Raw genomic sequence first — 15,169 nt, 5'->3', positions numbered from 1 at the left:
CTTGGAAATTTCTGGGTGAAGTGGGTGAAGTAATTTATTTGCCTTTGAAAGCAAATAAACAAAAACCCTGAACTCCAGCTATTGGTATTGTTTGCTTTTATAATTTTCACAGACTTGTACTGACTTTGACTTACATCAGCTAGGTGTCCAAGCTCACCCCATAAGGCAGACTGCTGCAGTGCAGAGGAAGAAAGGAGAGCAAGTACTTTGGCATAACACATTTTGCTGTACAGAACTACAGCTCCATCTGGAGCCCTGCACCTGGAGTGACAAAAATCACACAGTGGGGCTGCCACCAGCACCTTCTGTGCTGCAACACTTGCTGGGTCTTGAGTCAAATGGGCCTAGAATTTGTTCTGTAACATTTTCCCTTGTGTTTTCTAACTATTTTAAGAGATGCTTCACCTTTTAAAGCTGGAGAGCTTTTCCAGTATTTTTCCTGTCATAGTAGTCTCACTGATATTTGAGCTGCTCATTGCTTTTCTTGAAGAGCACTTGTTTCTTTAGTCTTTTTTCATAGCTTCTGTCTCCCAACAGCAACAAAGTAGGACTTTGAGCAGCCTGTGGCAGAGAAGACTCTCAGGCACAAGAGTAGACTCTCAGACACAAGAAATAGGAGACTGATTTTGTATGATTATGATTAGATTTATTGCTAATACATTCCTTCTGGAGGCACTCCACCTGGGAGCTGTCTGCATCCTTGGGAGACTTCTTGGCACAGTTTCCAGCAGCATTTTATACCCTTGTGCAGGCTGATGTGCACCACAGTCAGTAGCAAATATCTCAGCCCCCTTGAGCCCCACTCTCCCCACCCCTCTGGATACTAGCATCCAGACAATTTCTCCCTCAATACCCACTGGTGTTCTTACCATAAGGCAAACCACATTGCCCATGGACTACCTCTGGTGTCAGAAAAATGATGCTAATAGTACTTCTGTGACCCTTAATCGGGGACAGGATGGAAGCAAATGGTAGCTGGACAGACCCAAAAGCACATCCCTGGTGAATGCTTTACCTTCTTCAGCTTCTCCAACTCATGGGACACACTCATTTCCTCATTCCCTGATTCTTCACTTCATGGCAGTGCTTTGAAGCTGAACTAACTGTGCTCCTGCTGAAGGAATCATACTTCCTTTGGCCCATTTGTCCCTGCCTCTGGGCTGTCCTTGTCCCAGAAGGAGAGAAGTGCTAGGGAATGGTTAAAAATAACCAGAGGCGCAGAAGGGAGTTTTGTAAAATATGGATGTGTTGATATGTCTGGGTTGTTCTACCACTCTGCTGGAGCTGCAAGGCCTTGTCTGTCCTTGAGAGCTTCCCAGTACATCTCTGATGGTGTAGATGGCTTAGAATCCCCAAATACAGCAGAAATATTGGTTTCTGGGTTGAATTGACATAATTTTCAGGCAGTTAGTCACCAGAGCCAGCTCATTAGTAGGATGATCACTTCTAGTAGCTATGAAACATTCACTTAAGTCTCACTTGGTCCTGCTTCTCTCCTCACTATCCCCAAAATTTTCTTCTCACACTTTTTTATCCCTTTGTTCCGCTCTAAATTGTTCCGAGCTCTGGTTACTTTGTCACTTTTCTGTTGCTCTGCCATTGCTACATCCATTTGTCCTTCTCACCTCATTAGGTTTAGTTTCGAGACTCTCGGAGCTCTCCTTTGTTCCTCCTTTCATCTGTGTTTTTCCACTTTTCTGTGGATTTTGGGGAATTTCACAAACTTCTGATTAGATCTTGACCTCCCTGCTCACCCTTTTCTTTCTTTGCTCCCATAATTTACCCTTAGCAAGTTCCATTCCTACCTTTCTGCTCTTTGTTGTGGCTCCCCAAACCATTCTGATCCATAGCCATATGGATCTTTGCCTGTGCTGATTGTTAGTCTCAAGTCAGTACCATGACCACATTAATTTTTAATCCCGGTTTTCTTTACCCTCATTTATTTTCACCATGTCCAATGACTTTTTCTTCCTCAAGCTTTAAATGCCGTTTACCCTTCATTAGTCAGTCTCTGTTTAATTTCTGGTTGTCCTGCTTAGGCTGCAGTTCCACAAACAAACAGTTCTTTCAGGGGGGTGCTGTGGTTTGCTGTGATTTTTTTATGCCTTTTAAGTTCCCTGATCCAGCTTATTGCATAGCCTATAGTCTTGCCAACATAACAGAGAGGAATTGGGATGAAAGTATATGGGTTAGCCCTGGTGTTGAACAACATGCAAGTGGGACCAGTCTCCTTCCTTAAATAGTTTTGGTCTTACTCGTTCTGTGCAGCTCACAAAACTACTCCTGGTTTCTCTCTTCCTCTCTAGTATCAGACTCATCAAATTGTCTGAGTTTGTTCCTTCCACTCCAAGCCTTTTCTTTTGCATTTAGAGCAAATAAAGTCTGCTGGCATGATGTCAGAGCCCAGGTGGCTGGAGAAAGCAGTTGTCTTTATCTGGGTTTTATCTGGGTCTTAAGTGCTTTAATTCAAGTGGTGCTTTTTGGACTGAAAGAGGAGACTTCTTGATAGCAGTTTTTATTCCTACTTATCATTCATCTTTTTGTTTCCTTTCTTCTTGAACTTACTTTATCTTTATGGGCTAGAGTGTTGTGTTTGGGGTTTTTTGGGATGAGAAAAGTGGTTTGTTTGGTTGTTTTTCTTTTTTTCCTTCCTAATGGTGAAATGGATGTGTATGTCCCAATTAAAAGTATTAAAACAGGAAACAATGAAGGCAGATCTGCCTGGATGCTTTGTACCTAGTGGACTGTCCTTGTGTCTTGTGCTAAAGATGATTAAAAGCTTTGTGAAGCTCACTCAAAGGACTTGGTTTCTGCCTAGCCTTTGTCAGCTAACAATGGAACCATAATATGCATTGGGTTGGGTTTTGTACAATCAAAAAGTTGTAGTTCTTCAACTGGAGATCTAATTTCCTGGTACCATTAATCTTTTCATCTGACTCTTGACTATTTATAAAGGGAACAATGTCTTTTTCTCACCAAAACACCTCTCTGTCCTGCAAGTCTTGTACTCAGTGCTTGAGATATTAAGAGCAGGAGTGGTGTCTGTGTCTCAGGCTGCTAAATCATCAGTAGAATCAAATATCCATTACATGGGAGTGTGGGCTGTTTGCACTGTGTGTAAATGGGTGCCTTGCCCTGGATTGGGAAGGCCTCTTGCTTTGGGACCATTGCTGGTTTTTGCTTGCTCCAGCTGATCCCTTGTTGATCGAGCCTGTGAGGGAATCTGTGTTAAGGATCTTGTTTGGAGGGCATTTGCTGGTAGGATCAATGGCTGAGCTGCTTCTGGACCCATTGCACATGGTACTGTATCCAAATAAATCTATAAGGTCCAGTGTCTGCTGGTGGGCACAGTGCCAGAAACAGCTCAGGCCTGATAGCAGTGTTAGTGTCTGAATTTTAATTTTGCTGAGATATTGCCCCAGAGGATGAAGGTTTTACTGGAGCATGAGAGCTCCATCCATTGCCCTGGCCTTCTGACAGCAACAATTCTTTGAATTCATTCTCTGGATGCCTAAATCATACCCCTTTCAGCAGAGTACTTAAATCTGTTCCTATTGTTCACATTTAGCTGAACTGGGAATAACCTTAATCATTAAACCATTCCTAAAGCAAGCTGGCAATTAATTTAATACTTTATGGTCACAAATGTTCCCATTTAATAATTTATGGTCTCCCTCTCTGGGTATGTACAGATTATACGTTTCTTCACTAGTAAGCTTCAAATGCTTTATTAAGGTGTTTCTTTTAAATATACTAGTTTATGCCACATCCATTGTGGTTTTATAAAACAGGGGTTTCTAGTCCTGTTCCAGAGGATGCTCATGTACTAATGGATTAGTAATGTCCTAAGCCAGAACAGTTGGGGGCAGGTTGATGATGGAAATATGGTGCTGAAAGAAGTAACTTCTAGAAGTTTCTTTAGATATCTTCTTTAAATGCTAGAGAGAGCAGTGATTGAATAAACTTAATTCCAAATAAATATGTGTTTTGGAAATGCCATGATAGATCATACTCATTTGAAATGTTTAGTAGATGTCCTTATTAAACCTGCTGTAGTAGAAGGTTCCTTGCCCATAGCAGGGAGATTGGAATTAGATAATCTTTAAGATCCCTTCCAACCCAAACCATTCTGTGATTTTATGATCCTAAGTAACTCTGGATGTTCAGTTGCAGGACCAGCACTCCCTCCAGGCTACAAAAGCAGCTGTAGCTCAGAAAATCCTGACAGTGATGACGACTCAGAATCTCTTCCTCTACCCAGAGACGCAAACAGAGATTCTGAAGAGGAGACAGAAGGAGATCCAGCACCCAAGTGAGTATGTTTTTGGGTTATTTTTATATTTACAAATTTAATTGCAAATGAAAAGTGTCTGTCTAGCTTATGAGAAAGGGACAATGTTGTATAAAAAAGGTAAACTCTGTACCTGTGTAAAACTTTTGATTACATGTTCTGCACATTCTTCATGGCCAAGAATGTCCAGCTGGCCTGCTTGACACCCTGCAGAGGAATTAAATTATTTGGGGAAATCAATCTCTGCATTTATATGTTTTATTTTAGCTCTGCAACTTTCCATGTTTGTGCTAAGGACACACACCACTTACCATGTACATAAGTATTTGGTACTTGAGTTTTGCCCTGGTTTTGGCATACTAGCTCCCTTTGAGAGGCTGTAAGATTGTTTATGGACATGAATTTATGCATTCATAAAGTCAACTCTAATGAAAAAAGCCTGAATTGTTTAGCAAGTAACAGGAGTCTGAAGATACTCTCATTTCTTGGGTTGATTACTCACAATTGCTGTGATAAGAATTTGTGTGTTTGCTCTAAGCCTTCTATAAGAGGCTTGAAGGCCATTATGCCATCTTAATGAGTGCTAGAGTAATTATTATTCAACTTTTCTCTTGTTATCTTAGCCAATAGTTTTTCACCTAATTGAATTGAACAGGAAAAATACTACTCAAAATGCAGACAGTGTATAAACATGAAGAAAGAAGTGTACTGAATTTTAGATTACTTTGTGACTAGAAAATGGTATTTCAACATTATACTGAACTTATTTCTACAGCAAAAGCATTCTTAGTGTTGTTTTTTAAATTTCTTTTTCTTTTTTTAAATGTCAGAATATTTTTGAAGTGAATCTTATAGTCCCAATTTTTTAATTGCTTCAAATCATTTTGCAGCCTTTTGCACTGTTTCCTTGGTAACAGCAGGATTTTTAGTACAGAAGACCCTATGAAATAATTTTATGTGGTTTTTTTTTTCTTTTTAAAATGTAGATAATTGCTATGCATGTCAAGGTAATAATTAAGTGAAATCTGTATTTGCAGAAAGCCAAAAAGGATTCATGAAGATGATGATGATGATGGGTTTTTTGGGCCAGCTCTTCCTCCTGGGTTTAAAAAACAGGATGATTCTCCAGAGAGGTAATTAAAATGGAATTATATTCAGAATCTTTTGCTTAAAACACAATTATTTTAGATTAAGTATTTTGTATCACTATTACAGAACATTTCAGTTGTGCACTTGAGATTGAGATGATTAGAGCTAATGTTTTCTCCATTTTCTGAGAACAAGAACAGCATTCCCTTGAAACAGAGAACACAGCCCTCATAGATCAGGTTGGAAGGAGAGTAAAAGAACCAATGTAAATTTTCTGAGATGTATTTTGGATGTCAAATTTCCTCAATTTCTTTTGATAGGTCTCAGATCAGTGGAGAAAAAATGAATTACAGGTTCAAGGACCTGTAGTTTATTCTGGTCTGTGAGGGAATGGAGCAGTTACCTTGTGTGTGGTGCAAGACCATTTGCTAATGCATCAAGGATTATTGTTTACAATAATAGGTACAAAACTACTCTGAACACTGTAGGTTTCTGGAAAAGAGGCTGTCAGGTCTACACAAATAAGCATTATTTATGGTCTCTCTCAGGAAGATTTCCATTTAATTGCTTACAGTTATAAAATACTTCTCCCCCAAAATATTCTATGGATTTTCTATACAGAACTTAACTGTGTCTCACAGCCTTTTAGTTTTTGCATCAATCTGTGCACTTCCTTCTATAATTTGAAATTATAGTCTATAGTGGAATTGGTGCTTCCAAGGGGATACTTCCTCGTGAGAAGTACAAGAGTCCCTTGATCACTTTTATCTTTCTCAGGGCAGTAGGGAGCTGGTAGATAAAATAATACTTGCCTGTCAGGTATGAGTTTTCAGTTCCAGGAAAGTGACTCAATTTACTGTTGAGCTGTGTGTGTAATCTACCATCTCAAAAGAAGTCTCAAAGTTTCGGGTGTTTTTCCAGTTTGCATAAATTTTTATGGTGCTTGGCAGCATAAAATTTATGTAAATAAGTAAGAATTTATATAACTAAGGTTATTTGGAAGTATCTTTCTCTTTGCTGTAATCAAAAAAACTCTTCTAGTTGTGGGTATCATGCTCAGTGGAATCATTTGGTGCCTTGATGGTCCCATGAACAACTTGTTTTCCTTTTTCTTGTGTCCCATATGCACAAAGTATTATTTTAATTATAAAATTTAGCAGGTCGTTAAAAATAATGTATTGTCTATTAAAAAAAAAAAAAAATGCTTGTAGCTTCTAGTATCAGCAGAGCTAGCTTTGCTTTCTTGGTTTCTTTTCTTGGGAACCTTGTGGTTCTCTTCCAACTCAGAATATTCTGTGATTCTGTGACATTGAGACAAGAGTCTGCTCTGTGTCTGTGATAGATTAAAGCAGTAGAAGGCACTTGGCACTCACTGTATTGTTTTTTCCTACCTCACCATGCAATTGCTCCTAGCACACTGTGAGAAAGCAGATTGAGGAGAGCTGTTTTGCACCCAGCCTGATTCCCTGAATAGGTGGGAACGGTGTGATGTGTGGGAAGAGCCTTGTCTGTCTTCCACCCACACACACCTGGGAGTCTGGGAGGCGTGTAAGCTGTGCAGGGAGCAGAGACAATGCTGCTGTCTGCCTGCTGCATTGCCCTTAGCCTTGAGCAGATTGCCAGCTGCCAACTGAGCCATGAATAACTGAAACAAATGCAGGTCGTTTGTTTCAGTGTGTGGACAGGCTGTTTATCAGCTCTCTGTGACATACTCGTTCTTTTAGAAAAGCTTTTATTCTCTTACATCTTTTCCAGACTTGTCAAAGCAACATGGTCATGATTAGGGGCAGCTCGTGTGACAATATGCAGCTTATTGAAAATGGTTTGAATCATTCCAGCGAAAAATATATATGTGAAAAGATTCCCTTCAATTTTGAAGATTATATTACTGTTTAGCAATATTAGGCAGAAGTGCAAGAGTCATAAATATTACTGAAGTGTTCACACATCAAGGTAAAGATCAAAGGTGATCTTAAAAAAAGTTATGTTATACATTAGAAGAATGCTGAAATACCCATCTCAAAATATGAGTTAGCAAGAACTTCCAAGTCCAGCAACAGGAGAACAGTCCTTGCCATACATGAAATGCAATATTCCTTAAATTACTCCTTAGTCCATAAGTTTGGGGGATATTTTTGACATGTATAGGTACTGAAGCTGCCTACAGCAGTAAAATGTGTCTACCAGTTATTTATTAGTAGTTAATCTATTATCAGAGTTAAAATATTACTAGTATTTAGATTCAATTCACCTGTTCAGAGACCCTTTGGACATCCAGGAGACTGTCAAGGATCATATTACCTGTGCATTGCTGAGGAAAGACCAAAGACATGTTCATGTGGAGAAAAAAAAAAGCATAAGAAATGGAAAGCATGGGAAGGGTGACTATGAGAACTACTTTTCTGTTCTCTAAAGAGCCTTTGAGCTGTGACAGAATCAAGACAAAGCATTTGAAATTGGTTCTTTTTCACAGACTGCACAGATGTAGCCCACAACAGAGATGTTCATATAAATTTCAGTAGAGAACTTTTTTAATAGTTTGGTTTATCTGTCTCTCCATGCAGAATAAAGGTACTTGTATACTAAAATAAAATATATTTATTGGCTGTATCTATGTAAGTTTAAACTCACTCTCTTTAAATTACATTAGGAATTTAAAACATGGTCTTAACAAGAAGGTAGTCAGGAAGGAAGATAAAACTGCAGCAGCTAGGTGGGAGTGGAACTTCAAAATTAACCCAGACTTCTTGCCTGGGTTTAAAATCTCACCAGTGCCCTTGTACTGGCCTGAGCTCATATCTGTACATCTGTTGTTGGTTCTTCAGTGAGAATTTGTGTCTTTTATTTCCCCTCTTTAAACCTTGACAATAATATCAGTACAGAAGAGCTGTACTGATTAGATTACGTGGGATTGAGTAAAGGCCATAATTAGCAAATTAAATTCAGGTGTTGTTACTTTTGATAACCTAAAGCTCATAACTGAAGGTCATAATAAACAAGGTCTGCTGTTATATTGGGAGGATACTGTCACTTGGTTATGTCTTCAGGTGACAGCTGTTTGGGTTTTTAATTACTTTTTATTAGGTTTAAAGAATATTATGGTGGATTATTAAGAGGAATCTGCATTCGAAAGACTTTCAATTCAACAAGCACAGTCTCTTTGAGCACAGTTTGTAGTATTCTTTTCACCACTGAAAAGAGATTCTCACCTTTCTGTGTTTGTGAAGACAACTGAGTCAACACTGCTTGCAGAGCTGCTGCTTAGAAACAAATCAGTGAAGTTACCTGGACTCACAAAACTTTTCTCTTTCCCACTCCAAGGTGAAATAAAATCAGTGCAGTTCACTGTTTCTGCTTATTAAGGGCCAGTGGAACGGAGGTGTGAGACAAGAAGACTGAAATTGGGTTTGTTGATTGCAATGGAGGAGTGTGTATTTGTCTTACGACCTTTCATTGCTCTTGAATCTGGTGAAGGAAGCTAGGGAGGAAAAAAGTGGATTTTCTTGATTACATGCTGTGACTTTCCTGGGTTTTTTTGCATCAAAACTGTCTGCACAGGTCCTCCTGGAAAATAGAGACACTCATATTCAGTTATTTCTACAGTATGTGTGCACAGGGGCACACCTTGCATGGGGAGGAAAGAAAATCATACTTCTCATCAACGTTTGATTTTTACTTTTATATTGATCTGTTATATTTTTTCCCCCTCAACTTGAAAACCAAGTTTTTCTTTTTTTTTCCCTTTTTTTTTTTCCCTGCTGTCAAGGCCCATTATAGGTCCTGCATTACCACCTGGCTTTAAGAAACCAGAGGACACCAGGAGTAGCAGATGTTTCATAGGACAGTCTGTTTCATCAGAATCCCGTCCCCAGGTTTGTGAAAAGACAAGCTTTTTGTTTTTGGTGCAAGCTATCTGAAATGGTTAAACAAGTTGCAGCCTGAAAGAGACTATCAGACATACTTCTCAGGATGACAGTTTAATTTTGGACTAGAAAGTGTCTGGCATATTTTTGCTGGAGTCAAATACCGAAGCATAAATAAGCCTTTAAAAAAGAGAAACTGAAAAGACTGGTCTGCTTTGTTGTTCTTTTGCTGTTAAATAGATGGTGCACTCACTGAACACAAGCAGTCTTGGCATCCTAAACTGCAGGCAGAAAACACATCTTCACCTCCTTAAAGATGTTTACTAGTGGCTATAACCTTTAAATAAGTTTATCCAAAAGAATACAATCAAGAATGGCATTGCAGTGTCACTAAACTGTTCTTAGCAGTTGCAGGATGATACCTGTAACTGGGAGTGAGTCATGCAGGACAGTGACACTGACACACCTTTTCAGTTCATGTTTTTTGACTTTTCTGGTTATGTTAGGTAAAACTAGGTAGAAGTTCTGTAGTCTGCCATCCTTGGTTGCAGAATAATGCTACTAAAGAACATTCAGGAACAAGATGTGTGATAAAATACAGCTGTGGGGAAGATTGAGCTTCCTAAAGGAGGCTTTCAGTACCTTCTGAGGGATCCAAATTGCCTGTAGGAGGGGACTTGCAGGTAGAGAGTAACACTTTTAGAGAAGGTCATGCCCTTCTTGAGCAAGTGAATCTCTCTAATGTTATGATAAACTAAATTCATTTCTTGGGAGAATTAATGGTTATTCAGTTTATTTTTGAAATACTTACATTTTTACATTTAACTCCCAGACACTATGGAAGTTGCTAGACATGCTAGGAAAAAATGATGCAAAGGCTGCTCTGGAACTTCACTTTTTTGGTTAGTAGTTGCAAAGCATGTAATTCTCCAGCCTCCTGCAGTGAGTAGTGTTGTAATTCATCGTGCAGAAAGATTATCTGACATTTCAGAGGTACTCATCGTCTCATAACTCCAAATAATGATTAAGCAATTTATCACAGTGACAAATCTCTTGAGGCAAAGATGTCAAAACCAGCCTGCTTTTATATTTTGCAAACAAAAAAGTCTATTTTCTCATAAATACATCTTCTAGCATCAGCTTTTTTACTGGTATTACAGAACTTATCTTTTTTCTTTCCCTAATAATTATCTTTTTATTACTTCCTCCTAATAATACTCTTTTTCTTATTTTTGAATATGAGTGATTTCTTGTTGGCTTTTAAAAAAATACTTAATTATTTTGTATTCAAGTACATCTTTAGAGGCATGCTGACTCTTCACTTTGCTTTAGTGAATCTAATGACTCACCACCTTGTGTATTCTTAAGTAATGCTTTGTGCCTCCTGGCTACACAGCCTTGTCATCCTACTCCCATTGCTTTATCATGCACAGTCAGAAATCTTTGCACTTTTGTAGGTATTGGGCACCTTAGCTTTGCTCCCAGGGCGCTGTGGCATCACCATTTTCTGTCTAGTTTTGCTTACATCCACATCTGTACTGTTTGAACTTGGAGGAAGGCACCAGTGAGCTTTCTGCACAACCCCTGGCAACTAGGAAGATTTTTATTGACATCTAGTCCCTAACAAACTTACTTTTTTAGCCCTTCTCCAAAAAATTGCTTAGAGTGCTATGTCACAATCAAGGAATCATTAAGTTGGAAAATACTTCCTGGATCATTGAGTCCAGCCTTTGACTCATCACCACGCTGTCAACTAGACTGTGGCACTAAGGGCATATCCAGTCATGTTCTCAACACTTTTAGGAATGATAACTCCTCCACCTCCTTGGCAGCTTGTTCCAGTGCTTGATAACCCTTGCAGAGAAGGAATTCTTGCTGAAGGGATCCATGAGGAGTCAAAGAAGTGAGTGAGAGAGCCAAGGGATTAGCTGGAGATGCTGTACACACAGAGGAGTGGTACCATGCATGCCACTGAGCTGGAGACAGTTCTTGCAGTGTGAAATTGTGATCCTTATTAGGGAAATACATCCAAATGTTGCTAGTGATGGTAAAGCCCAAAATATGGAAGTTGTATGCTTGTGTGTTCCAAATTTTCCCATGGCCACAGAGGCTGCATGCAGAGCAGTGTGAAGTAGCAGGGCTCAGTGTGCTGCCACTGCCTTTACCAGCAGTCTTACCTCAGACAAGAGATGCTGCTTTTGCAAAATGGAGATGAAGTGTCTGTGTTCAAGTGCTAGAACAGGTCTAATCTGGAGTTCCAATCCAGGTTTTTGTTGTCTGGGAGATGCGTTGCATTAGGTTTATATGCTTTTCTAGGCAAAGTCTTTCTAATTCTATAAAGCTCAAATGTTTCTTTATGCTCTTAACACTATGTTTGAAAGAAATGTTTTATTTTTGGCAGCTGACAGATAGTAGTGAGGATGAAGACAATTTTATAGGCCCAATGCCTGCAAAAGGACCAGTGGAGTCTGATGTGGCTGAAGAGTTTGAACGCAGAGCTCAGAGAATGAAAGAAAAGCTTACTTCAGCAGACAGTGTAAGTTGGATTTCTTAATTTCTAGTGTTTTGTTGCTGGAGTGTATTTGTCTTTCTCTTTGCCTGTTTCTGTATAAACCTGGTTGCAGTTCTGCTTGGGAGGCTACATGTGTGCAGGTGTTAACACAGAAAATCTATGATTTCTGCTGGAAGCCAAGAGATTCAGGCAATAATTTTTGATTATGCTTTTTTCACTCTTCCCTCCACCCCTACTTCTTTTGCAAAGGATGAACCCAAACAAGTTACCAGGGAATCATGGATGACAGAGCTTCCACCTGAGTTGAAAAGCTTTGGATTTGGCCCAAGAACATTCAAGAGACGAGCTGATGACAAATCAGGTGATAGATCTATTTGGACAGATACTCCAGCTGACAGAGAGAGAAAAGCCAAGGTGAGCATTTATTCCTTCATATACACTTGCAGGCAGTAGGTGTTATTGATGTAAACACAGTAAAGATACTGTGAGTTGTTCTATGAAATTTTCTTTACCAGATTTTTCTTTGTTAACAAAATTTACTAATTCAGGCTTAAAGGCAATGAAGTAACAACTTAAATATCATTGATATGCATTTATTTCTGCTCACTTTTGCAGTAGTCAGATACTCTGTATCAGCTCATTGACTTTCCAATTAGCATGACCAGTCTCTTCTTCTGTCAAGCTGAGCTGAAAATATCTGATGGCCTCTGTCATGGACTTTACCCTCCAGATTTAATTAAAATAGGTATAGATTTGCTTGCTTTTTACTTGAGACAGTCTGATTACTGTAACATGTGGTTTTCTTCTACTCATCAGGAAAGAGAAGAGGCAAAAAAGTCAAGCAGTAAGGATAATGAAGAAATGGCATTATCTGGAAGGGACAAGAGGCTTATTGAGCAGGTGACTTCATACAATGTAAGTGTAATCACAAAATACTTCTTCTATATCCTTTAGTTCTTCATTCTTCTTCTGGTTCTCATTTCTAATGCTGCTGGTTTCCATGGTGATGCCACTACAGTTTTCCCTTTTAGTGCCCAAACCTACTGTTGTTTAAAGACATCAGAATACTTGGCATTAACATCAACAAGAGCAGGTTTGGGTCCTCTCCAAAGTGACAGGATTTGGGTTTGTGTATATTTCGTCCATTTTAGATGCTTTCCTTCAGTCATCCTCATGTCAGGACAGGGTTGCTGGGAACCTTAATTCAAATACTAGCTTGCTTCACCCAATTACTGACATCCCAAGAGTAAAACAATAGTGCAGATTTAACTTTTAGGCCAACATAATGCACTGACCTTAAAGAGGCTTGATGGGCCAAGCAGGTCACTGCATTAATTAGCCTCTGTCATTAATTAAATTAACTACTCATTGCAGTAACTTCATTACATGTAGTTTTCCTCAATCTCTACAGGAGCAGCTAATGTTCACAGACAGATGTTGATTACTAGAGATCTGAACTCCATGTCAAATTCCCTCTCCCTTTTCTCTATGTCAGCCCTGTCCCTCGGAGTGTGGGGACCACTGCCTGCCTTACAGCTCTTACTTCCAGTTCTTCCCTGATGGATGGCCTGAACTCTTATGGATAGCAGTCTTGTCACTTGAGAATCACATCTTTGGCTTATTTTACTTGTTTATCTGGCACTTCTGAGAATTTATTTGTAGTTGATTAAATCATGTTTCTCCTGATTTAGAGACTTGCAAATCCAGAGCTGTTAGCATTCTGTCTTAAGGTTCTTCTTTAGCATCTGTTTCCGCTGTCACTATGAATATAGTAGAATAATTTTCATGTAAAACTATGGGTTTTGCTCTCTGCCACTGGTGGAATAAAGCATATACAGGCCTTTCCTGTTTCTAATATTCATGGAGTTGCCTCAAAGTTCAAGAACAATGTTTCATGGGTTGTTTTGTTGTTACTTTTTCTTTTTTTGTTAAATCACCTCTTTTCTGATTTTAAGGTGCTTGTTTTGGGTATTTTTCTTTTAAAATTTATTCCTCTATTCTTTCCTATTTCTTTCTCCACTGACATTTACCAAGGATACCTCACTAGAAAGGATTTTGTTCTTAAAGTAGTTTTTTTCAATGCTGATGCAAAATTTTTTCAACACATGAATAAGTATTGTCTATTTTCCTTGAGAATATTCTCTTAACTCATTCATAAGCTATTATTTGCATGTGATGTAGTGAGTGTTTGCACAGGAAGTGAAGGAGAATCATGAGAAAACAGAGGTGCTCAACTTTTGCACTTTTTGATGAGACAGTTGGTTTAGATACACAAATGCATTGTATCTGAGTAAGTGAGGGCCCTCATGGTCTTGTGAGAGCTAATCTTGCTCCTGTGTGAAAGCAGCAGAAGTTTTATGTTGTGTTTGAGCTGGATCATGCTCTCTAAGAAATGCAGCTAAAGCCCTTGAGTTGGCAAAACACATGCTCCAGCTCAAACCTGTGACTTCACCCTATGGGCTTTCAATAGATGATTCAAAGTTAGGAGCACACATTTAAAAACCCACTGTAGTGCTTGAAAGATTAAAAAGGTGTCTAGCTTGTTCCTGCCCCTAGCAGTGACCAAATCCATGTGCTTAGGGGATGTGTATAGGAAACTTGGCCTGTATTTTGAGATATTTTTTTGACATGGTTTCTTCATTCTGCCAATAATGTCAGAGCAACTTCTATATTTCTTTTGCATTAAGTTTATAATTTATCTGCATTGCCTGCAGAGATTCAACAGCATCATGACTATTTACAGCATTATGGCCATCTACATCAGTGAATTGTTAGTATTTTAGCCTAGACAAGATAGCTCACACTTTCTACTCCATGCATACTAAATTTATCATTCTACATCCATTTACTAAGCTGTCTTCTTCTGTAATTTTTAGCCTTCCAGACTTCAATCTTTCCATTTGGATTTTCTGTATGTTGTTGTTGATGTTCTTGAATACTTTACTTCCTCTTCCTCCTCATTTTTTCCAGGAGTCAAAGAGGTCAGAGTCTCTCATGGACATCCACCAGAAAAAGCTGAAGAGCAAAGCATCTGAAGAGAAGAGCAAACCTCAGGAGAGAAGGCCGTTTGACCGAGAGCAGGATCTCAAAGTCAATCGCTTTGATGAAGCACAAAAGAAAGCTCTTTTAAGAAAATCCAGAGATCTGAACAGCAAATTTGAGCACAGTAAAGGCAACATGTTTTTATAAGATGAAAGCATTAAGCTTTTTTGAAGTGGAGTCAATTAAAATTTGAATACTTAATTTTTGTAAGTATTTTTCTGTAAATATTTGTATGCAAAATAAATATCCTGATGTTTAACTATTTTTCCTTGTCTGTAAATACTCTCTTAGGGAGGATCATCTGTACTATAACAAAACTAGTAAAAAGTCCTTGTATGAAAAAAAAAATAAAATTTGCTACTTTAAAAATTT

At 38.7% G+C, this 15,169-nt stretch overlaps 1 protein-coding gene across 1 annotated transcript in view; it reads left to right on the top strand.

Moving 5' to 3' along the window:
* GPALPP1 (GPALPP motifs containing 1) overlaps positions 1-15,169 on the top strand; it is a 17,348-nt gene extending 2,179 nt beyond the window's left edge. The window contains exons 2-8 of the mRNA XM_056493315.1: positions 4,168-4,312; positions 5,329-5,424; positions 9,147-9,252; positions 11,645-11,779; positions 12,005-12,169; positions 12,572-12,670; positions 14,726-15,169. Of these exons, the coding sequence (XP_056349290.1) occupies positions 4,168-4,312; positions 5,329-5,424; positions 9,147-9,252; positions 11,645-11,779; positions 12,005-12,169; positions 12,572-12,670; positions 14,726-14,944 (965 nt within the window). The 3' untranslated portion in view covers positions 14,945-15,169. The remainder of the gene's footprint in view (positions 1-4,167; positions 4,313-5,328; positions 5,425-9,146; positions 9,253-11,644; positions 11,780-12,004; positions 12,170-12,571; positions 12,671-14,725) is intronic.

The sequence above is a fragment of the Oenanthe melanoleuca genome, chromosome 1 (assembly GCF_029582105.1).
Source record: "Oenanthe melanoleuca isolate GR-GAL-2019-014 chromosome 1, OMel1.0, whole genome shotgun sequence".
Taxonomy (NCBI): Eukaryota; Metazoa; Chordata; class Aves; order Passeriformes; family Muscicapidae; genus Oenanthe; species Oenanthe melanoleuca.
The sequence above is the reverse complement of the archived record's forward strand: the minus strand, read 5'-3'. Positions and strand labels throughout refer to the sequence as shown.